Genomic DNA, 23,325 nt, shown 5'->3' with positions numbered 1-23,325 from the left:
ATAAGCCACATGTTGTGTAAAATCCCTGTTCTGTTTTCAACAGTTCCCTGTATGCTGCACCGCCCCTGCCCTCTCCCCGACCCCCCAGTATAGGCAGCTTCTGACTTCTGTGTGTCTATGACCGTGTGTCCGTAACTGCACAGCCCTGGCGTCCTCCCTTGCCTTCCAGCAAAGTTGTAACCTGAAGCACTTTTGCAGACTGTGATAGCTGTGTGACAACCCTCCTGAATGACCTGGCTGCCAAGAGTGAGGAACTCCATCTGGTCAAGTCGCAGCTGCAGGGCCTGCGTGTTGGCATGGGTGCTCTGGAGCAGATGAGGCACCTGGAAACCCAGACCAAGGAGCTGAGGGTAAATGTTCTGTGGGGAACTGAGGGGAAGATGCTGCGAGAATGGGTAGGACAGGGGGAGAGGCTGCTTCCACTGATGACTCATTCTCTCCAAATGCAGACTCAGTGTTCACTGGCAAAAAATACTCATACTCATGAATTCAAAATATTGGCACCTCCACGAATTACCTGTCAGATCACCTTGCAGGCCCAAGGAGTAGCAGAGGGAGGGGGAAGTTGTTCCTCACAGTAGGAACCTGTGAACATTTGTCCAACAGATAAACAGCAGTAGGAAAGACACCTAACCAAAGCAACCTTTGAGACATGATTTCACTTTAACTCTGCCTTTCAAGGAAATAAATCTTTAAAATAAGGATAATGCATCAAGAGTAACACCTGTTTCACGGGGGTAACAGGATTCTGTGAGGTAAGTTACACAGCTCATCTGCTTTCTCATTCAAGTTAGGACATGGCTCTAAAACAAAGTAGCAAATTAAAAAAAAAGATGAGCGACAAGATACTTTATCGAAATTTACTTGAAAATGACTAATCTTATAGAAATGAGGGGGTGCTATTTATCTAGCTATTTATTTCCAGGTTCTATAACCAGCTAAGCTTTTTAAAAATCTGGGGTTTGCCTAGTAATACTAAAAAAAAAAATCTGTGATTAACCTGATAAGCTGCTTCATGTGCCTGATAACTACTTTATTGAACACACATCAGCTTCAAAGAATCCCATCTAATAGACCTGGGCAGGAAGTCACAGTTCATGGTGTGGAAAAATCTTCATATTACAGATGAGAGAAAATGGAAGGCCAAAGTTGCTGAGTGACTTGTCCATGGTTGTCCAGCCAGTGACTGGCCCAGGACCATAATCCAGGTGTCTTGTCCTTTCTATAAGACTCAATTGCCTCCCTATTTGGAGTGAGTGATATTGTTGCATTTAGTGTCTGGAGCAGTGAGTATTTCCAATGTGTGACTATCTTGGGAAAAAAGACTAGGTAAAAAAAAAAGATACTATTCCCCCCACGTTTATGCCAGGACCAAGGTTGAATGAGAAAACACACATCTAAAAATCTAGGTACAAAGCGCAGTTCTCTGAGCCTCCCTAAACCTAATGCCCCTCTTCGGTCAGTTGGGGATCCTAGCAGTAAGTTTTAGAGTTTGTTTTGGGGCTGAGTTAAGCATGTCCCAGAATGTCACATTCCTAAGCATTCAAAAATTTCTGCTCCCTTCTCATACTCACTGCTACTCTCTTTCCTTGGAAGGCAGAGTTACAGACGGGGTTGGGGCAGACACACGGACAGAACAGAGAGGGATCTTGCACCTGCTGTTTCATTCCCAGTGTGGTTGTGATGACCTGAGCTAAGCTGAGCTGGAACTGAGAGCCAGGAGTTTGTCTGGGTCTTCCATGTGGGTCCAGTGTCCAAGGACTTGGGCCATCTTCCACTGCTTTCCTAGACCATTAGCAGGGAGCTGCGTCAAGTATGGAGCAGTGACAGTACAAACCAGTGTGTGTGTGTGTGTGTGTGTGTGGTGCTACCAGCCCTGCTAAATCTATCTGTTTGGTCTATTACCACATCTGCCAGATCTGAGGGGAGTTAGTCTGGTCCCAAGTGAAGTTCAATTTGTGCTTGCTTCGCTTTCAGAATCAGTTGCTCAACTACCATTCTACCATTTCAAGTCGTAGATCAGACATAGATGGCCTGGAAAAAGAGCTGAGTAATCTGAATCGTGAATTTGAAACTTTGCAAGAAAAGGTAGGGTGTTAACCACCCCCCCCAACAGTTTATTTTGCTTTCAAACTATTTTTGGCTTCCACATAATTAATTGCTCAATATTCCATTACTCATATAGGCACAAGTAAATTCCAGAAAAGCACAAACATTCTATGCCAGCCTTGATCAGACAACCCAGAGAGCCAAAGAGCTGGATGTGAAGGTTCAAAATGTCATCCGGAACGTGAACAGTAAGAGGCGCGACTCAGTCCGATGAGATGGTTTTGCTGTTGTTACATGGCCTTTGTCGTACAATGGGAGAGTTTCCCTTTCCTCAATGCTGTGAAAAAGATCCTGTAGTGATTCCAAAAACTACTATGAAACCTCCATACAAGTTTCTAGCATTCTTTTTCTTCTTTTTATTTATTAATAGTGTACTAGAGCTCAGAATTCCCCGTTTAATAAACTGCTCATTGTTTTCCAGTCCTACTGAAACAGATCTCTGGGGCAAATGGAGAAGGAAACTACTTACCTTCAGGAGATTTTTCCAGGGAATTGGCTGAGGCGCAGCGCATGATGAGGGAGCTACGGAGCCGAAACTTTGGCAACCAACTGAGAGAAGCAGAAGCGGAGAAGCGAGCAGCTCAGCTCAGTAAGGATGCTCCCAACTTATATTCATATATACAACATTAAATTTATTGCTTTTATTGGAAAGGCTGGGACAGACAAAAACGTTCCATCCACTGCCAGTGGATCCAATGCCACTCCTATCCATTTGGGCCAAGCTGAAACTGGGAGCTCGAGACCAGGAGCTCAATCTAGATCAACAGTGTGGGTGGCAGAGACCTAAATAGCTGTGGCATCCACTCTAGCCTCCCAGGGTTTGCCGTAGCAGGAAGCTGGTATGAATGAGGGGAACAGGCATCCCAACTACCATCTGACTGCTGTGCCAAATGCCTGCCCGCCTTGGATACTTGCACATTTGTACACCCAGTCCACTCTAATTGGCTTGATTTATGATGTGCGAAGTACAAGACAGAATTCCCAGTTACAGGTGGAAGGTCTCCTCACTTCTCCCTTCAGCAGATATTACTGTTACAGTGCCCCCTGGGGACCAGGAGTGTTTTCGCCATGGGACCATGAAGCTGTAGAATTTTAAAAGTGCCCCTAAAGTTTGATACTGATAGCACTTTCCCTTTTTTTAAAACTGCATTTTGATTCTTTCACTCACTCTTTCCATTTTTTTCATTATGTTATTTTCATTGTCATCTGCAAAACAGGTTTTTGAATCAATTCAATGAGCATTCCTATTTATCAAAACAAAAAGATACATATTCTATAAATTGGCAATGTATCTAAAGGTGTTAACAAGAGAAAATGCCTCAATAGGTCAAAACTTAGAAAAATAGGGATTCTTCAAAAACTTCTTGAAATATGGGTGTTATGTAAAACTGTGCATAGATTTCAACATCTTTTTGTACCAAAATAGGTTTATATTTTAGTTGCATTTTCCATGAACTTTTTGAAGTATCCTCAGATTAGTTCATTGCATGTTTTTATTCTGCAGCAAAATGGTGCTTCCGTAGTTAATGCATACATATCATAACAATTTTCTTATTGGATTATGTTGTTCAGACGTAATGTCAGTCTTGGGCTTTCACTATTGGGAGGTGGTATTTGTGGTGGAAGGAGCAGGATCCTTTGCAGTACAAGTTCAAAGTCCAAGTCTGGTCATGGAAACTTGAGTTGGTACCCTACTTTCTAGATTCTCCATCTGTGAAACTGTCGGGGAATCTCCGGACCCGCGGAAGAAAACCCGACGCTGAGTGGCTGTGTAGAAACTCTTTATTCCATCAGGCAGCATGCAAACAGGAAAGCCGTCTGCTTCTTCTTTCTCTCACTCTGTCTGCTCTGCTTCTCTGTCTGCTCTCTTACTCTGTCTGCTCTGCTCTGGGACCCAACCTGCTTATATATAACACCTAACCAATCAGCTAAAAGGTCACTCCTGCACGTGGGAAGCGACCAATCAGCTAAAAGGTCACCCCCCAGGCAGGACACACAGCCAGGCCCCAAGGGGAAGACACTTCCTGAACTTGTTTACTGTTGCCTTCGTCAGGGCGTTGGTCTGCGGTGCTGTGCTAGACAGCCCCACAGATCGTTAGGCGCTCTCAACATGAAACATGAACATGATGATTACTGTGTTTGTGTGGCTATGTAAGCTAAATGAGGCAATGCGTGTGGTAGACACAGTCGGTCTGAATAACTATTAGTTTCTCTTCCCTTTCCCTGAAAGTCCAAGGAAGATCATGAAGTGAGCAGAAGCCCAATTCTCTGTGTCTAGTCTTTGTAACTTAGCTTCAACATACAGTCTCTCTCAAGAGAAAAACTAAGTTGATGTATTCCAGTGCTGAGTCAGGTAAGCAACTTGCTGGCAACCCACCGAGAGGATAGCAACGGACTAGCCAAGAGTCTATGGGATTCATTAAATGAATATGAAGCTAAACTCCGTGACCTGCGGGCTGCACTACAGGAGGCATCCGCCCAAGCAAAGCAGGCCGCCAACCTCAACCAAGACAACGAGAAGACTCTGGAAGACATCAAGGTGAGATGATGGCTGGAAGTCACACATTTGCATTAACAACATGAAGGGAGCAGGGATCTCTAATGTTATTAAGGTAGCACAGCCAAATCTTGATCCATATGTCTGGTTGTACCACTTCAGACCCTGATCAAAAAGGAATGAGGCATTAGATACAAAACCAAAGGTGTCCCTCTTCCTCCACTACCAGAAATGATTATGAATTTCAGCCTGAGACCATGCTGTGCAAACAGCTTCAGCCTCACTTCTAAAGGAAGAGTACTGACATCATAGTGTTTCAAGTGGATGTGAGCTTAGTATTATGGTAATAAATCCCAGGAGTATGTGATATGTTTTCAATAACTGACTTTTCATATCAGATCTGTAAACATCATGATCACACCCACTAGCTAAGGTATTTTAAGCCACAGGTAAGGACTATCAATCCAGGCCACCTACACAAGTCACAACGATAAAATATTGAGCTCAAATTTTAGAGTTGATGTTTTTGCTAGTGCACATTATATCAAAAAGATGAACAAAAATGTGAGGGATATAAAATGACAGTATGATCCAAATTGAATAACGTATACTTGGGTCAAAAAAGGGAAAACTTAGTAAATGAAAAGAATGATCTTGGCTAAGGGTATCTGTGTGCTTAGCACCCAAAACCCCCAAGACAGTGTGAACTCACTGACTGTGCAAGGGAAGGAAGCAGGATGCAGCTGTGTGAGTCTCTGAGCGTTGGCCTGGCCTTCTTGCCTGGCCTTCTTGGAGAGGGGGCCATGTTCTCTCACCCAAGCACCTGCTCTGTCCGTGACTGGCATGCAGACTGTGCTGAGGTTTGGTCCTAGCTGAAGTTCAAAATCACTTGTTCCACCAGCCAGAGTTTGGGAATATGTCCACTCCATTGATCAAGTTTCCCTCCACCCAGTGTGGACAGCTTCTTCAGCAGAGACTGGAGTTCTTTGTGGATTTACAGCTGTGGTAAATGTTAACAACAGATCAAGCCTGCAGTGGTCCCAGAGCTCTTCACCCAGTGGTGATCGACCCTACCATTAGGGCCAAGAAAACATTCTGCCTCTGAAATCACACCTGCGCTGTTGTCTGACAGATGTGTCTGTGTCCTCTGATGACGTAGCCCGCCACTCAAGCACTTAACCTGTTCGTTTTCTGCAGAGACATACGCAAGAAATCAGCTCCCTGCAGAGTGACTTTACCAAGTTTCTCAGCACTGCAGATGCTTCTTTGCTGCAGACCAACATTGTGCTGCAGCAGCTGGAGGAAAGCCAGAAGGTAGGGAGTTGCCTGCTTGCCAGAAAAGCTAAAAATACTTCTTTGAGCTTGCCAGGAAACTGTGAGATGAGATGACCTTGTCTTCTCTTTGGGATGGGAAGGAACATACCAGAATGCTCACAATGGCATTACCTGGTTTGTCTGCAACAAGCAAATCCCTTTGGTGATAATAACATCTTGCAGTGCTATTTCTGAAGTATCAAGCATGCCTGCACTAATAGATGACATTTAGGGTTTGATAAACTATTGACAAAATGTATTAGCCATCCAAGGGCCATTTTGAAAGTATCTTTCAATACAACTATTTCTATATGATAGATCACTTGATTTAGTGTAACTTGACATTGATATTTTCATAAAATGTATTTTCATAAAATGTACAGAAGGGGGTACTGCTATAAGGACGGTGTTCAAGATGCCAGTAAACCTGGAGGGATATTCTCAATGCCACTCTCTGATCACCAAGGATTAATTGGCATGGTAAATGGGCTTGAAAATAGAATTTCTCATGGTTGCTTTCTGGAAACACATTAATTATGAGAGTTGGAGAAATGGCATATACAGTCTTTGATTTCATGCTGTCTTTGCTTGTAAAAAAAATAGGAATATGAAAAAGTTGCTGCTACTTTAAATGAAGCAAGGCAAGAACTAAGTGACAGAGTGAGAGCACTTTCCAGATCTGCCAGCAAAACATCCCTGGTGGTGGAAGCCGAGAATCACGCCAGGTCTCTGCAGGAGCTGGCGAGGCAGCTGGAAGAGTGAGTGTATGGCCAGGAAGTTCCAATGAGATGCTGGCTTCAAAGCCAAGTCAGGTCTCTCCCACTGGGCTGGCTGGGTGTCTGGAATGAGGGAGTGAGTGCGGTCAAGGTGGAAGCCCCGCCTTAGTGCTCAGTGTCCACCAGTGAGGGAGCAGGTGCCCAGCTGCATCCCTGGGCACTGTGGAGGCCACTGCCTCTGGCCCTGCTTGCTGAGGGAATAGGGCGACAGCACTAGCTGGAGGAACGAAGCCCCATACTGTCTTCCAGGATCAAGAGGAACGCCAGTGGGGATGAGCTGGTGCGCCGTGCTGTGGACGCTGCCACTGCCTATGAAAACATCCTCAACGCCATCAAAGCGGCCGAGGATGCTGCCAACAAGGCCACCAGCGCGTCAGAGTCTGCCCTCCAGGTGGGCACATGCACCAAGGGCTTCTGCAGATGGTTTCCTGTCTTATTTTCTCTATAATGAGTTGTTGCTTTAAGTCAGAATTTTCTATATGGGATAGAGTTGAACCTGCTCTAGACAGGGTCTTTGCCAGTATTTCCTTGTATGTCTGTTTAAAAACAAATATTTGTAAAACTGAGTAAAAATCAGAGGGAATACCTGTTTTGAACTTAAATAAATATTCCATCCTATTTCGGATCAGGAATTTTTTTGTAATGGTGTATTTAAGCTATATTCAGGTATTAATAAAAGAGAGATTTGATCCCTGTTTATTCCTTGTGGTTAGATCCTAAATCTGAGCATTCTTGGAGTTGTGTGTGATCTTATATACACTAAATAATAGTCTTCATTTTGAAAATAAAGATGGAATATCAAACATCAAAGTTGAAAACTCAGATACACCTAATGAAAAGATGGAGGATCATGTCCCAAATCGGGGCAGCCAGTGTAGTCCACGTTATACAAGTATCAGCGAGCGACAGGTATCATGCTGCTTGTCGATGTGTCACCACCTCCCCAAGTCGCAAAAGTCTACCTAGAGCTCTATCTTTCATCAAAAGGTTTAGTCCTCTCCTCCTGTTTGAATTTCATCCTTTAACAATTAAAGATAAGGGTCTCAGATTAGAAATCTTAACTGTGGATCTTCTAAGGAACAGAGTATGTTGAAGGCTGATAAATACTTTGCTTTCAGACAGTGATAAAGGAAGACCTTCCAGCAAAAGCTAAGACCCTGAGTTCTGAGAGTGATCAACTGTTAAAGGAAGCCAAGATAACACAGAAGAAACTACAGCAAGGTATTGGGTGTGTGTTGGGGGGTGGACCCAGTCAAGAGCTTTCAATGAGCTTTGGGACCAGAAGGGGCAGCCCTAACAGCAAACACCCCTTTGAATCTGAGTGCCATTGCAGACTTCTAAAGCCATGACTTATTCTAACAATGTCACCCATCTGCCCAATACGTGTAAAGGGCTTCAACCCATCATATGTGAAATTAATTTTAACTTCACCAATAAGAATCTGTCTTGAGGGCAGCAGGCTTCTTTGAATCTGACCTCGAGGTGGGGCTATTATAAGTTAATCTAGTCTCCAGATTTGGGTATTTTAGAAAGTTTTATTTTACTTGCCTGTCAAAAATGGCTTATTTGGAATCACTATAGAAACAGCTTCAATATTTCTTAAGTCCTAAAATCTTAGTAATTTAAAGTCTCTACAATTGCAAGTACTGGGAAGGACATGAATTCTTTGAAACATGAATTGTATTTTTGAAAAACTTCCAATTGTCTTTTTAAAAAGTTTTCAGTTCACTGAATCCCTGTTCTGAAAATGCTGTCTCTTGGGTTGCTGTGTGTGGTCATCGGCCACCTCGGAGGGGCCTCAGGAGGCCTTTCAGAGGGATTAAATAATGACTTTGTAACTGCCTGTCCTCCTGCCTTCCCCCTTCCTTCCCTCCTGATTTCCCTCTTTCCATTTATGTTTTTTAAAATTAGATGCATGAAGCAATGAATTACAAAAAGGATGTACCCTCACCTTTTGGTATCCACTGGGATTTGGTTCCCGACTCCTGAAACTACCAAAATTCATAATCCACTTAAGTCTTTTATATCAAAGGATGCAATATTTGCACATGACCTAAACATATTCTTCCATAAAACACCTCTAAATTACTCATCAGATCTAATAGAATACAAAGGCTCTGTTGATGGTTGTTAGTTTAAGAAATAATGACCAAAAAATCTATACTTGTTCAATACAAATGCAGTTATTTTTTTCACATGTTGTTGGTCTGTGGTTGATTAAATCCACAGAGTAGACCTTGTTGATAAAGGTGATCTACTATCATTTATCTAGCAAATTTCATGAATTAAGATTTCCTGGTATAAAGACAGTACCACTACTGACAGTAATAAAGTTGCTAGTTAAGATGCCTGTGACCAATACTGGAATGTGTGAGTTCGATACTCAACGCTGGTTCCCAATTCCAGCTTCCCAGTACAAACTCCTGGCAGGCAACAGGTGAAGACTCAACCAGTCAGGTCCCTCCTCCTTTTTTCTCTCCCTCTCAAATCAATAAGCAGTCTTTGGGAGACATCCTGTTAAGTCATATGCTTTCTAACAAAAAAAAGTTGTACTTGAAGGTAGGATCAGTGTTTTTATGATTAAGATGTCGAGTAAAGCAGTTCTGGATTTGTAATTCAAGTTCTACATCATCAGTAGGGTTTTAAGGCAGTTGCTAGTCAGTCCCCATAACCAAAGATGGCAACATGATCAAATAAGCTTGTCTGCTATCTTTATTCCTTTCATGGATTTTTCTAAAATGTGCCAGTTTAGACATGAACAAAGCAAACACTGCCTAGTTTGTGTCTGTGTTTGCTTGGCTGAGGCTGAGCAACACTCGTCTTTATGTCCCCTGATTAGAGGAATCCTTTATGTATTATTCATCTATTCACTCATTCGTCGATGCATTGATTCATGCAAGTATGTCCTCATAGTAAGCCTAAGCCAGGAACTACACTGTGTACTGGGGCGCAGTAGTGAGTTCAAGACAGACACGTCCTTCCCTAAGCAATCTTCTCCGAGCAGGCGCAAGCCTAGGCGCTACCCCCTCCCAAGTTACTCAGCCCCTTTCTTCCTGTGCATTTTTAAGGAACCTGTTACCACGAGGTCTTCATGTACTTCTGATCTCTGTGACCTGAGGGCCCCAGGTCTGTGGGTCTGGGCTAATACCTGTCTGCTCTATACTCTGCAGACACTGGCTCCCTGGCGGGGAGGTATGCAAATGCAAATGGAGCATCCAAACCCACACAGTAATCTTCTCGTGGTGCTTTTTTCTTGCAGAAATCAGTCCAGCTCTCAGTAACCTCAAGCAAACGCTGCAAACGGTGACATCTCAGAGAGAAGGGATAGATACCAACATTACCGCTCTCCGTGCTGAGCTCCATGGGATACAGAGAGGTGAGCATCTCCCCAGCCCACTGTGCTTGGCCCCTTCCACTGGACACTGGAGATCCTTGCAGTTCCCTATTTGTGTGTGCCTTAGGTGACATCGATGAGGTGATCAGTATCACGAAGAACACAGTCAAAAAGACCAATGACATCACAAACGAGGTTCTTGATGGGCTGCACCCCATCCAGACAGATGTGGAAAGGATTAAGGACACTTATGGGAGCTCACGGAGTGAAGACTTCAACAAGGCCCTGACGGACGCAGATAGCTCAGGTACGAGGCAGTCTCCGACATTTTCCTCCAGTGTGGTGTGCTTGGTCCAGCTCATGCTTTCCTAGCAGTGTCCGATCTCAGCAATGAAAAGCTCAGCAGAGAACTTACAGGATACATTTGAAGAGTAGAGATATTGTTTCAGTTAGGAAGACTAGAAAGGATTTTTGTTGAATCCATTGACAGTGCTATTGATTTTCTTATTTATGGAATGAGAATGCAGCTTTCTGAATCATAAAATATTGAATTATGACTGATAGTTAGACAGAAAATAAAGATTTTTCTTCCCCTGATCAAGGACAGGGACTTGGTCCCTAGATTGCACAATATAACCATGGTTCATGTAGGAAGGTTATTTCCTGAGCATGATCCATTCTGTTCAACTTCTGGGGCCCAAATATGCCTGTTGATACGTGATGTCAATGAGAGTATTATCCATGTTTGACCTTTCTCATGGCACAATTTTATTTTTTATTTTTCCGATTTCCCCAAACAGTGAAAAAATTAACCAGAAACCTGCCTGACCTTTTGAGCAAAATTGAAAGTATCAACCAACAGTTGTTGCCCCTGGGAAACATCTCTGACAATGTGGACCGGATACGGGAGCTAATTCAGCAGGCCAGAGATGCAGCAAACAAGGTGGGTGTGTCCCTATGGGGTTAGTAGCTGACTAGCTCTTCCATAAATTACCACATTTATCAAGAAAATAAGGCATTTATTTACCGGCAGACCAGTTATCTTTTTTTTTCCCCTAACTCCTTAGTGACTTGAGGTACAAACATTAATTTATTCTGGTCATCCTTTAAACAACACAAGATATTCATCCCTGAGTATCTGATGTGTCAGAAACATGGAGCAGTTTCTTCCTTTAGCATTCATGAGGGCAGGAGGGAGAATTTTCTTCTGGTATCCACTTAGCAAACTGTGAAATAGCATGAGGGACATTCTCAGTCTCTCTCACTATGTGTGTATATGTGTGATGTGGGTGTGTGTATGTGTTTATCTATCCATCTTTCAAATACGTGCATACATTCGTACATACATGCATATATACATACCTACATGCATACAAAAATGTTTAAGTCAGGCATTGTGGTATGGCAGTTAAACTGCTACCTGGGACACCTGCATTCTTGTTAGAGTACCTGATTTGAGCCCTAGTTACTATGCTCCCCATCCAGCTTGCTAACACGAACCCGGAGGTAACAGATGATGGCTGAAGTACTTAAGTTCCTAGCAGCCATATGGGAGGCCTGGATGGTGTCCCAGTTTCAATTTAAGCCTGGTCCAGCCCCTAGCTGTTGCAGTCATTTGGGGAGTGAACTAGTAGAAGGAATGACTCTGTGTGTCTGTCTGTCTCTCTCTTCCTGTCTCTCTTATTTTTAAATACATGAAAGCCTGTGATAAATGTGACCAGATCATGAATTGCATACACAGGGATCAGTTCCTTTAAACCTTCATCCTAGACTATTTCTGCTGTATTCTATATCTACTATGTGCCAGGCCCATCTGCACAGAATGGCTCGCCTGTGCCAGAACCTTGTAGAACTAGAGTTCTGATTGTTCCTACTGCTACTACATAGATCTAAACGTGCTTCTTGACGACCCCTGGCTACTACACAGAGAGAGTATGAATGCTTATTACCCAGGTCCTACAACAGCTTCATGAGTTTCAAATCCAAGTTTAAGAAACATTCTTACTGCCTTCTTATCACAATTCAAGACAGGCAACTAGATAATTGGGAAGGAGGCTACCAAGGCACAGTCACCTCCCTGAGCCAGCCCCTTGCTTCACAGGAGGTCTGACATCACATAATTCATTGTTCACAGGTCACTGTCCCCATGAGATTCAATGGGAAGTCTGGCGTGGAAGTCCGACTCCCCACTGATCCGGGAGATTTAAAAGGATACACTTCTCTGTCTCTGTTTCTCCAAAGACCTGACTCAAGAGAAAATGGCGGGACTGAAGATATGTTCGTCATGTACCTCGGAAATAAAGATGTAAGTATTGTTTGGACATTTCTTTCAGATTTAAAACAAGATGTTTAGGGAGACATGTGCTTTTGCCAAGTGGATCACAACTGTGGCGCTGCCACCTTGCAATGCCAGCACCTCTGTGCTGTGCAGACACCATCATCATGCATTGTCACCTGCTGTCAGCCGAGATGTCTCCCCCAAGGAGCCCAGCATGTCAGCACACATATGTGCTCATGAGAACGCACACACACCCTCACCCTGGGGGCTGGGAGTGTTTTCCACAGCACCAGGGCGTCCGCGTCAAGGCTCTGTGGAGGTCAAGAGCAGCCCCTCTTCAGCTGGGTGTCTCTCTGCTCTTCTTCACATGCATAGCCACAGAGTCTCCCTCCAGGCAGACGGGTGGAGGACCGTCCGAGGCTGAGCAGGGAGCACAGGGAAGCCGTTCATGACAACTGCATGTAGGCATTCCCGTGCCCATTCTAGGCACTTTGAGTGGTTGGGTTCAGCTCCTAATTCCTTCTGTTAAAATATTTTCCGCCTACTTCAGGGTTACAGGAAAAGCTGATCTCTGACTGGCTTAGGACTTAATTGTTGGAAAAGAAGTGTCAGAAAGAAAGAAGGTCTTTGAAAATGCTATCTGATGAGGAAAATCAAAAATTCTTAGAGTCAACACTATTATGAATTACCCTTTCACACCTCATGATGTTGACACTTTATTTGCAGCTTCCTTGTAATGTGACTTTTTGCTTTGCACCTTACTTTATTCCTTTAAGAATTTATACTTTAGTAAAAGGTGAAAGATTTATACAAAGAATTTATACTTTAAACTTACCATTTTGTACCATACTTCTACCATTTGCCATATCCTGAATTTATGATAAACAAAAAATATTTCTTCAATATACTTTGTGCCAATGTACACTTAAACATGGTAAATTTTATCATCATTAAAAATGGTATCAAATTATATATTTAGTTGAAAGGCAGAGTTGGAGAAAGGGAGAGAGACGGACTGAGAGAGAGAGAGAGGGAGACGAATAGGGAGAGATTTTTCCCTTTACTGGCTCCCTCCCCAAATGTCTGCATGGCCAGGGCTGGGCCAGAGCAATGGTTAGGGAGCAGGAGGGCCAACCAGATCTCCCACATGAGTGGTGGAGGCGCAAGCACTTGAGTCATCCGCTGCTGCTCTCTCAGGTGCGTTAGCAAGCAGCTGGATCAGAAGTAGAGCAGACAGGACTTAAACCAGCACCCATATAGGATGCCAACACCACAGTCTGTGGCTTGACTTGCTTTTAAGCCACAGTGCTAGCCCCACCATTTTTCATTTCTGCCTGCACTCTCATTCTAACAGAGAAGAAAGGTATACACCAGGGTAATTTAGGAAGTTGTGGGAAATGTGAATTAAGATGTGTTTGGTGCAAAACAAAAGTAAGATCCACTAAGTTTTTTTTTTTTTTTAAAGATTTATTTTATTTTTATTACAAAGTCAGATATACTGAGAGGAGGAGAGACAGAGAGGAAGTGGAGCTGCCGGGATTAGAACCAGCGGCCATATGGGATCAAGGCGAAGACCTTAGCCACTAGGCCACGCTGCCGAGCCCCACTAAGTTTTTTTTTATAATATGTATTTTCCATGAACTTTCTGAAGACCCCTCATACATAACTGGCCACGTTAGTGTAGGGATGTGCAACAGAGGAGTGCACAAAGTATTACAATAGTGTTACATGGTAGCAAGGGAGCATGGCTAACTCTCTTTCCAGACTGAGCTAATATACCTGGTCCATTGGAATGGTAGGTGTTTAGCAAATATTTGTGGATTGAACAAATAGGGGAATGAACAAATGAGTGCATTATAACAGGAGCAAAGACAGCTTATGGAAATTATTGATAAAACATTTGGCATATTCTATGAAAGGAGAAACTTCATTCATTCAGCCTGCCTAGGGTGTGTTGCATAAAACTCATAGGTGTTTTGGCCTGCAACCTCTTGGGATGGGTTGCTGAGGCAATGCATTGTGGGAAGTGTTCTAACGTAAGGGTCTCCTTCCAGGCTTCCAGGGACTACATAGGCATGGCACTCATAGACAACCGCCTCACATGTATCTACAACTTGGGAGACCGTGAGGCTGAACTCCAGGTGGACCAGATATTGACCGAGAGTGAGACCCAGGAGGCAGTCATGGACCGGGTGAAATTTCAAAGGTATGAATCTGACTGATGCTCGCTCTCTGGAACCTGACCTACGACTCACTAGGCTCTTCCACTTCCACGTCTTGTTAACCCCATGTTTAGTATCTTGCCTCTGGATTCTTTAACTGTTTTCACATTGCTTTATTATCTAATTTTTAAAAAACAGAATCTATCAATTTGCAAGTCTCAATTACACCAAAGAAGCCACATCCAGTAAACCAAAGCCACCTCAATTCTACGACATAGAGAGTGGAACTAGCAACACCCTCCTTAATCTGGATCCGGAAAATGTCGTGTTCTATGTTGGAGGTTACCCATCTGATTTTATAGTAAGTACCAATGCTCTTCCATGGTAGTAAAACATTTAAGTTTTACTTTGGTAGAATGGCTTCGTGTCTGTATTATAATTAATTGTATGTAGCATGCATTCAACTATATATTCTTAAAGCACTTCTAGAGATAGTAGCTAACACTTCTTTAGCACTTATTCACTGCACTAGTCTAAGCTTAAGAATATTAACTTAAGCAAAAGAAATATTATTTCCATTTTATAGATCAGGAAATTGAGACAGAGGTTTACTGATTTGCCCAAGGTCATGTACCTAGTAAATAGCTGCATTAGGGTATTTTGGCTCCAAGATCCATGCCCTTCACCTGTATACTCCAGAGATTACTAAAAATGATAGGCTTGTTCTGTTTCTGTGACAGCCTGATTCTTGTTCTGTGATACACTGGTGGAGGATTTAGTTGTTTGTTTCTTTTTTCAGCTTCCCAGTAGACTAAGACTCCCGCCATATAAAGGTTGTATTGAATTAGATGACCTGAATGAAAATGTTCTGAGCTTATACAACTTCAAAAAAACTTTCAATCTCAATACAACTGAAGTGGAACCCTGCAGAAGGTAAATATACTGTCACAACCAATGTCTCTATTGCTGGTGCAGAACTTGCGTATCTAAGTAAGGAAGGGAGGGTTCAAGGACTTGCCTGTAAAATTGGACCAGCAGTCCTTGAACCATGCGTGCAGGCAGCACTGACAGTCCCTCCTAGAATCTAATCATGGCAACCTTCTACTGTTAATAAAACACTGGATTGATAGAGCTTTCTCCATTTTTCTTTGAAAATATATTTATTTATTTATTTTTATTGGAAAGTCAGATTTACAGTGAGGGGAGACAGAGAGAAAGCTCTTCTATCCACTGGTTCACTCCCCAAGTGGCTACAACAGAGCTGAGCTGATCCGAAGCCAGGGGCCAGGAGCTTCCTCTGGGTTTCCCATGCAGGTGCAGTGTCCCAGTCTTTGGGCTATCCTCTACTGCTTTTCCAGGTCACAAGCAGGGATCTGGAAGGGAAGTAGAGTAGCTGGGACAGAAAACAGCCCCCATATGGGATCCTCTCACATGCAAGGCGAGGACTTCAGCCACTAGGTTATTGCACTGGGCCTTATCCATTTTCCTTAAATAATTATTTCTTAAAATGTGGTGCCTTTTAGTACAAAATAGTCAACATTAGCTGGTATGTGACTTAGGCACAAAAACTTGTACTTGTTGTAAGTACTAAAAAATAGCTGTGCAAAAAATATACCATCGTGACTTAGGCATTCTGCCAAACTGAATCTAGTTGAAAATCTTTGCCTTGAGCTCCTAACCTTCTCTGCAATTCAAAGGATTTTGAATATTCTGAGGCTTTTCAAGTGATTATTACTCAGAATACAATTACATTTTAAGTTAATAATTTTTGCATTTAATCATCTTCAACTGATAGACATTTTCAAAGGGACTTTTGAATATCATCATTTTTTTTTGAGCTAGGGTTTGATTATCAAAGAGTAGGAGAATGCATACAGGAGAAAGAACTGTGTGTTTTCACATTTTAAAGATGCTGCCTCCATTTGAATACAACAGTGACCCCCTCATATTGTGTACCTGTGCTTGTACTGCACACAGAACAGCCCCTCGTGTCCATGAGCACATTTGAATAGAGATCTTTAGCTGCCATGGTCTGATTCCCCATAATTGATGTTCACAGGAGAAAGGAGGAGTCGGACAAAAATTACTTTGAAGGTACAGGCTATGCTCGAATTCGAACTCAACCCTACTCCCAGATCCTCACCTTTGCACAGACAATTCAGACCACTGTGGACAGAGGTGTGGTGTTCTTTGCAGAAAACCAGGTAACTGATGACGACCACCCCAATACTAATGGATATATCTGTTCTGCTTGACAACTTAGGCATGATTGGGTTGTTACAAACCATCAGCCACATGCAGATATTACCTGGACCCTTCCCCTTGGTCCCGTTGTGCTTGGCCCAGATGACTAAGGAGTATATCTTTTATGTTATCGGGAATTTGAAACAATGCCAGCAAAATGTGGGAGATGTTCCTCCTCTCCTGTTCTGTTCTCTTTGCTAATTTTATTTGAAAACTGCTGTTGACCTGGTAACCTACTTATTCTGCCTCAAAATGAGTGAGTACTGCTGGGGTTCTATGAGCTCTACACTGTTCAGCTTTCTGGTGTTTCTGTTCTGGTCTGCCTCTTCCCAGGCTGTGTGGGACTGATGGTAGCTCCCAAGATGTGGAATTTCTCTACCTTCAAGCAGACAAGGCTTCTACAGAACTTTCTATCCATCCTCTGGTTCACTCTTCCAATGCCTGTGATGTTTGAAGCTGGGCCAAGCAAAATCTGGAATCTCCCACATGGGTGGCAGGAGCCCAACCATGTGATCCATTACTGCTGCTGAAGGGGTCTGTAGTGGCAGGAACCTGGAGTCAGGAACTGGAGCTGGGTATCACATCTAGGTAATTCGATAGCCATGGGCACCTTCCTTGCAGTTTTAACTATTAGGTAGATCATCAGCTCCCTGAGGACCATTCTTAACTCCTTCAGGTTAGGAAAATGCTAGGTGACCTTCTTCAAGTGACTGCTAGCACACCCTGCTGCTCTATGCTGAGTTGGCCAGAACAGTGCTCTCCTTCATATCCACCATGAACTTTACAGCTCAATGCCCCAGAGAACCCGAGGTTCTGTAGTTGCTCTCCCAGGTAGCTTTTCCGCAGAGGTATACATCAGCCCATAGAATCTGCTCTGGGAACATGGGATGAGGATGAAGCTTGAGATTTGACCAGGCCTGTGTGCAGGGAGGCAGGGATGCAGTGTTGGTCTGACCCTCGCTTATTACGTTTGGTCTGGACCTTCAGGAGATCCAAGGCTGGACTTGTTTTGATGGTTTGCAAAGATCCTAAGCAGCCTGAAGGGTTTGGAAAGCTGACAAGTCATGCAGTATCTCCAGGGCTCAGTGACTGTTTTCAAAACAGAGTCTTCTTTGTATAGATTGGAGTAACCTTTATCCAGAATGCTGCTTGGGATCAGAAAAAGTTTGGATTTGAGATTTTTTTTTCATATTTTGGAATATATATATATAACTAATGAGATATCTTGGAGATGGGACCCAAAAAGAAACATGAAATTCATTTGTTTCATGTGTACCTTATACACGTAACCTATAAATAATTTGAGGCAATATTTTTATAATTTTGTATATGAAGCAAAGTTGTACACATGAAACTATCAGACTTATGGCTCAAAAGGTTTGTTATCTTAGAGCATTTCAGATTTTGGATTTTTGGATTAGGGATGCTCAACCTGTACTACCTTTTGAGGTTCCTAAAGAATCAGTAATATCACTTCTATTACAGGAAAACTTGCATGACAGCATTATGTAAGAAATGGCCCAGGAGAGTTGCTGTTTGGGGAAGCACTTGCTACTCCCATGGAACTCTAGAATCCAGCCCAAGGTTGATATTCTTTTTAAATAAGGAAGCTGGCCCCAGGCTTCAAGGGGAGACCTTCTTTTTTTTAAATCTTTTATTTATTATTATTATTATCATTTTATGATACAGTTCCACAGGCCCCTGGGATTTCCCTTATCCCCTCCCCAATTCCTCCCCCAACCCCCAAGTTCCCTATGTCATTGCTGAAGTATAGTTTTCATACACAGTCATATGTCCATTATTGTGGGCATGGACAATGGCAGAGAGTCCAGCATCCTATTGTCAGGATATAGTAAACAGTTTCATTGGGAGTCCATCTTTAGTCTGGAAGTAGAAGATGCATACTGCATTGTATCCTCACATCTGGATATATTAGTTTCCATTTCACAGTTACTGTACATCCCCTTAAATGAAAAGCCACAATACAAAATCAACAGCATGAAGAAAAATAGAAATTTACAATGCCATGAAGTTAAATAACATGTTACTATATATGAGAGTCTCCATTACACAGCTACTATACATCCTCTTAAGTGAAAAGCCACAAAACAGAATCAACAACAGAAAGAAAAAAGAAATTAACAACACCATTAAGTTAAATAACATGCTACTGAAAATCTGCCCTACAAAGGATACTTAAAGATGTTCTCTTGACAGAGCAGAAGAATAGCACCCACCAAAACCAAAGGCAAATGTGAAGAACATTCCAGTAAAATGATAACCAAATCAAGACCAAATCAATGAACAACCCATTGCTAAAATGACAGGACCAAATTGCCACCCAAACATATTAACCCTGAGTGTAAATGGCTTAAGCTCAATCAAACATCATAGATTAGTAGACTGGTTTAAAAAACAAAACCCATCTGTTGCCTACAGGATTCACATTCACCAACAAAAATCAGCCAAAACTATAGCTCATGGATTTTGATTTTTTTGTTGTTGTTAGTTTCATCTCTTCAAAACACTTTCTTCTGATTAAATCCTTCAATGACTCATAGATCATACCTTTCTTCAAGAAGGTTCTTGATTTTCTTTATCATTTCTTCAGCGACACATTAGTCATTCAGTAGCATGTTATTTAACTTCATAATGTTGTTAATTTCTTTTTCTTTCTGTTAAAGGAGAGGCCTTCTTAGCAACCTTCTCATCATTGACGGGCAGGCCAGATGAGAGCAAAGCCTCCAGGCCCTAAGGCAGAAATTACTGGGCTTCTTTTTGTTCTGAGAAAACAGCCAATTCAAGTCTTTGTGTCACATATTATGTATGCATAACATTATGACCAGAACAACCACAACTCAATCCTACCATGTTCTTAAATTTTAGACTGAGATACAGATGTTAACCAAAGATAATGCAACTCACACATTCCCTCATTCATCACTGTGGAGAGTAACATAGGGGAGGAATTGGGAGGCACCATGACTTAGAAGACTTTCTTGAGCAAAGGATCATGAACCTGAGACGTGGAGGGCAACTAGCAACGGGCATCTGAAGGGAACAGGGCAGAGGAGGAATTGGGGTTGAGGGGACAGGAGGGAAGGTACACAGGAAAGGCCTGGAGGGAGAAGGGTAGCCGCCCTCCTGGATGTGAGTGAAGGTGGCATGGGGAGCCAAGGGAGTGCTGGGAACAAAGCTAGGAGATGGCCAGAGCCTCGGAAGCCAGGACTGTGTCCTGCTAGCATGGGAAAGGAGCTTGTTCACACTGGCATTTTCTTTCCTTTTCTTTATGTCTCTGCCTATGTCCATGTCTTATTTTATTATATTATTTTATAAAGATTTATTTATTTATTTATCTATTTGATAGTCAGAATTAGAGGGAGGGAGGAACGGAGGAAGAAGTCTTCCACCAGCTGGCTCACTCCCCTAAATGGTCACACTGATTAGGCTGGGTCAGGCAGAAGACAGGAATCAGGGCAGAGAGCAAGAGCCAGGAGCGTTATCTGAGTCTCCCACGTGGATGCAGGTACACAAGCACTTGGACCATCTTCGGCTGCCTTCCCAAGCACATGAGCAGAAAGCTGCATCAGAAGTTGAGGGAGTGGTATTGGAAGTGGAATAGTTGGGATTCAAACTGGCACCCACATGGGATAGCCAATGTCCAGGCAGCTGCCCAACTTGCTGTGCCACAGAACCAGCCCCAACAGTGACAATCTCAAAAGGCTACCATGGATTTAGAAAGAAACGTGAATTCCAGAGGCAAGAAAGAGGACATGGGACATGAATAACCTGTAAGTTGCTGCTATGCAGTCTAGTTAAGACATGTGGATGAGACAAAGAGTCTGGCAAGGAGAGTCAAGAAAGGCTGGGGGAGGGTAGGATGTAATGGCCTAGTGACTGGATCCTCACCTTGCATTCACTGGGATCGCATGTAGGTGCTGGTTTGTGTCCTGACTGCCCTGATTCCTGTCCACCTCCCTGTTTGTGGCCTGGGAGGGCAGTGGAAGATAGCCTAAAGCCTTGAAACCCTGCATCTGCGCGGGAGCCCCGTAGGAAGCTCCTGACTTCAGATCAGCTCATCTCCAGCTGTTTTACAGGCCATTTAATCTGCCTTTTCAGTAAACATAAATAACAAATATTTAACCCTCATCCACCCTCCCAAAAAAGACAGACATAAAGAAAGAAATGGGGGAATTCACAATATGGTTAGTAGGGGTAAAAGAGGATAGGGAATGATTCATTGATGTGTGGCTGTGGCTCTGTGTGTGTGTGTGTGTGTGTGTAAGAGAAAACACAGCGACAGTGTGTAGGAAGGAGAGGAGGCAGTGACAGCATGTGGGAGGCATGAGACAGACAGCTTTTGTCTAAAACCTTCCCAAGCAGAGGCATGTGGCAGTCGTGCAAGTAACAACAGTGCCCACAGGGAAGACAGCTGGGCAGACCTGGCCCCCAGCACACAGGCCTGGGCTGGAGAGAAACTGCTGGCATTGTGGGTGTGCCCACATTGGAATCGCAAGAGAGACTGTGGCTGGTCACAGCACACCCGTGGCTTAGGAGGAGTCCTGAGTACAATCTCCAAGGAACTCCCAGAGCAAAGATGGAAGAGCCGCAGATGAGGCTGAGAGGTAGAAGGAAATTGAGAGACAGTGACAGATCTCAGGTGAGGAAGGAAGACCCTATTTGTCTCTCAAAGGTGGCAGTCCTACTTTCAGATGACATTGAGATCTGGGGGACAGGGCAGGTTAAACCTATTTCTACCAGCATCCCATATGAGCTTCAGCTTGAGTCCAGGCTGCTCCACATCAAACCCAACTACCTGCTATTGCACCTGAAAAGGTAGTGAAATTTGGCCCAAGTACTTGGCCATCCATGTGGGAGATGAGGATGGAATTCCAAGCTTTCAGTTTTGGCTTATTGACCATTGCAGCCATTTGGGTTGTCAATCAGCAGTTGGCAGATCTCTCTCTCTCTCTCTCTCTCTCTCTTTTTCTATCTGTCTGTCTGTCTGTCTATCTATCTATCTATCTAATCTTTCTCAGTTGCCTTGCAAATGAATAAATAAATCTTTAAAAAGTAAAAACAAAGATGTATATCCTTGGTTTCCATTTTTGCATGCTGGCAATGGAGTGTGGGACACATGATCATGACAACAGCTGGTGTTCATTAATGTTCCTCCCAAGTGCCAGGTGCTGAACATGGTGTTTAGCCTGTCTTACAAGACCACACCCTCCTACTCTTCCTGCAAGTTAAATAGGACAACACTTTCTTCCCTTTGCATGAAGGGGACTGCGGAAGCTGAGAAGAAGTTGTGACCTGGGAAAAAGCTGAGTCCAGTGCTCTAGTTGTCCGTGGTGATCTGTCCCTTCCTGTGTTCCAGGACCGCTTCATCTCTCTCAACGTGGAAGATGGCAGTTTCATGGTGCGGTACAGACTGGATTCGGGACCCCCCAAAGAGAAGGGTATTCAAGGCACCATCAACAACGGGAGGGACCATTCGGTACAACCTTTACGTCTGTCTCCTTGAGTTGCTAAATGGCCTCATTTCCCTAAAATGTGGGGTCAGGATCCCCAAGAAAAACCTCTGTAGTACCAAATGAGTTGCTGGGTATTAACTGAGGGACACATCCTTTGAAAATGCAAATATTCAGGCAGAAATATCTAACAGGCAAATGGTATGTGTAAAAACACCATGGATTGCAGTTGCAAATGTTTCTGTTATAATATTTTAGGATCAGATCTTGATCCTGTTAGGGAGAGCAATGAATCTGGTGGAATACAAAAATAGCCCGGCTCAGTCACTGGGAGTAAGCTACTAATCCATCTCTCATTTCTTTCAGATTCAGATCATCGTTAGAAAAGCCCAAAAGCAAATATTAATCAGCATGCATTCTCAAAGCATTCAAATTGAAGGGGACCTATTTGACTTCAGCACATATTACCTGGGGGGAATTCCAATTGCCATCAGAGAAAGGTGAGACCACACTTGGCTTTGATTTCTTTGAACTAGTTGTCTGTCTCAGTAGTTTTTGTTGTTGTTTTGCTACTGATAAATCTATTTTAGTTTTCAAAGAAGCATCTCTCAGCATTAATAGTACAGTCACCAGAGTAAAACAGATTATAAATTTTGCATCATGAGACTAGGCATTTGAAGCAGGGTACCTAGGAGAACTGTGTGTCAACCTTATTGTAAATCTCTCTTTCTTTCTATCTTTCTCTTTCTCTCTATTATGTGAGAAAAAGAGAAAGAAGAGTGGGGGAGAACTCCCATCCACTGATTCACTCCCTAAAAGCCTGCAAGGACTGAAGCTTAAGTTAGATTTGAAATCATAACCCAGGTGTTCCATGCAGGTGTCAGGAACCAAAGCACTTGAGCCATCACTGCTGACTCCCTGAGTCTACACTGGCAGGAAGCCAGAGTTAGGAGCCAGAGCTGGGGAATCTAACCCTGGCTTTCCCATGCAGGGTGTGAGTGTCTTAACCACTAGGCTAAATGCCCTCTCTACTCCATTGTTGCTTGTGAGTGGAGAGAAGCCACAAGGATAGAGTTAAGGAGACAGTGCTGTCAGTAAATAGAATGGAAGCAGTATCCCTGGACCCTTCAAGCTGGCATA

The 23,325-nt window shown here is 43.2% G+C and overlaps 1 protein-coding gene across 2 annotated transcripts in view; it reads left to right on the top strand.

Moving 5' to 3' along the window:
* Nucleotides 1–23,325, top strand: part of LAMA3 (laminin subunit alpha 3) — a 216,580-nt gene that overhangs the window by 167,059 nt on the left and 26,196 nt on the right. For both annotated transcript variants that reach the window (XM_058676778.1, XM_012931484.3), the window contains 19 exons: nucleotides 199–350; nucleotides 1,978–2,088; nucleotides 2,186–2,297; nucleotides 2,531–2,698; nucleotides 4,452–4,648; nucleotides 5,804–5,920; nucleotides 6,524–6,678; nucleotides 6,946–7,087; nucleotides 7,815–7,917; nucleotides 9,956–10,072; nucleotides 10,158–10,337; nucleotides 10,831–10,973; nucleotides 12,165–12,335; nucleotides 14,363–14,514; nucleotides 14,669–14,831; nucleotides 15,270–15,403; nucleotides 16,530–16,674; nucleotides 22,092–22,211; nucleotides 22,552–22,685. In XM_058676778.1, coding sequence (XP_058532761.1) covers nucleotides 199–350; nucleotides 1,978–2,088; nucleotides 2,186–2,297; nucleotides 2,531–2,698; nucleotides 4,452–4,648; nucleotides 5,804–5,920; nucleotides 6,524–6,678; nucleotides 6,946–7,087; nucleotides 7,815–7,917; nucleotides 9,956–10,072; nucleotides 10,158–10,337; nucleotides 10,831–10,973; nucleotides 12,165–12,335; nucleotides 14,363–14,514; nucleotides 14,669–14,831; nucleotides 15,270–15,403; nucleotides 16,530–16,674; nucleotides 22,092–22,211; nucleotides 22,552–22,685 — 2,716 coding nt within the window. The remainder of the gene's footprint in view (nucleotides 1–198; nucleotides 351–1,977; nucleotides 2,089–2,185; nucleotides 2,298–2,530; nucleotides 2,699–4,451; nucleotides 4,649–5,803; nucleotides 5,921–6,523; nucleotides 6,679–6,945; nucleotides 7,088–7,814; nucleotides 7,918–9,955; nucleotides 10,073–10,157; nucleotides 10,338–10,830; nucleotides 10,974–12,164; nucleotides 12,336–14,362; nucleotides 14,515–14,668; nucleotides 14,832–15,269; nucleotides 15,404–16,529; nucleotides 16,675–22,091; nucleotides 22,212–22,551; nucleotides 22,686–23,325) is intronic.

Source organism: Ochotona princeps, chromosome 18, assembly GCF_030435755.1.
Source record: "Ochotona princeps isolate mOchPri1 chromosome 18, mOchPri1.hap1, whole genome shotgun sequence".
Lineage (NCBI taxonomy): Eukaryota > Metazoa > Chordata > Mammalia > Lagomorpha > Ochotonidae > Ochotona > Ochotona princeps.
The sequence above is the reverse complement of the archived record's forward strand: the minus strand, read 5'-3'. Positions and strand labels throughout refer to the sequence as shown.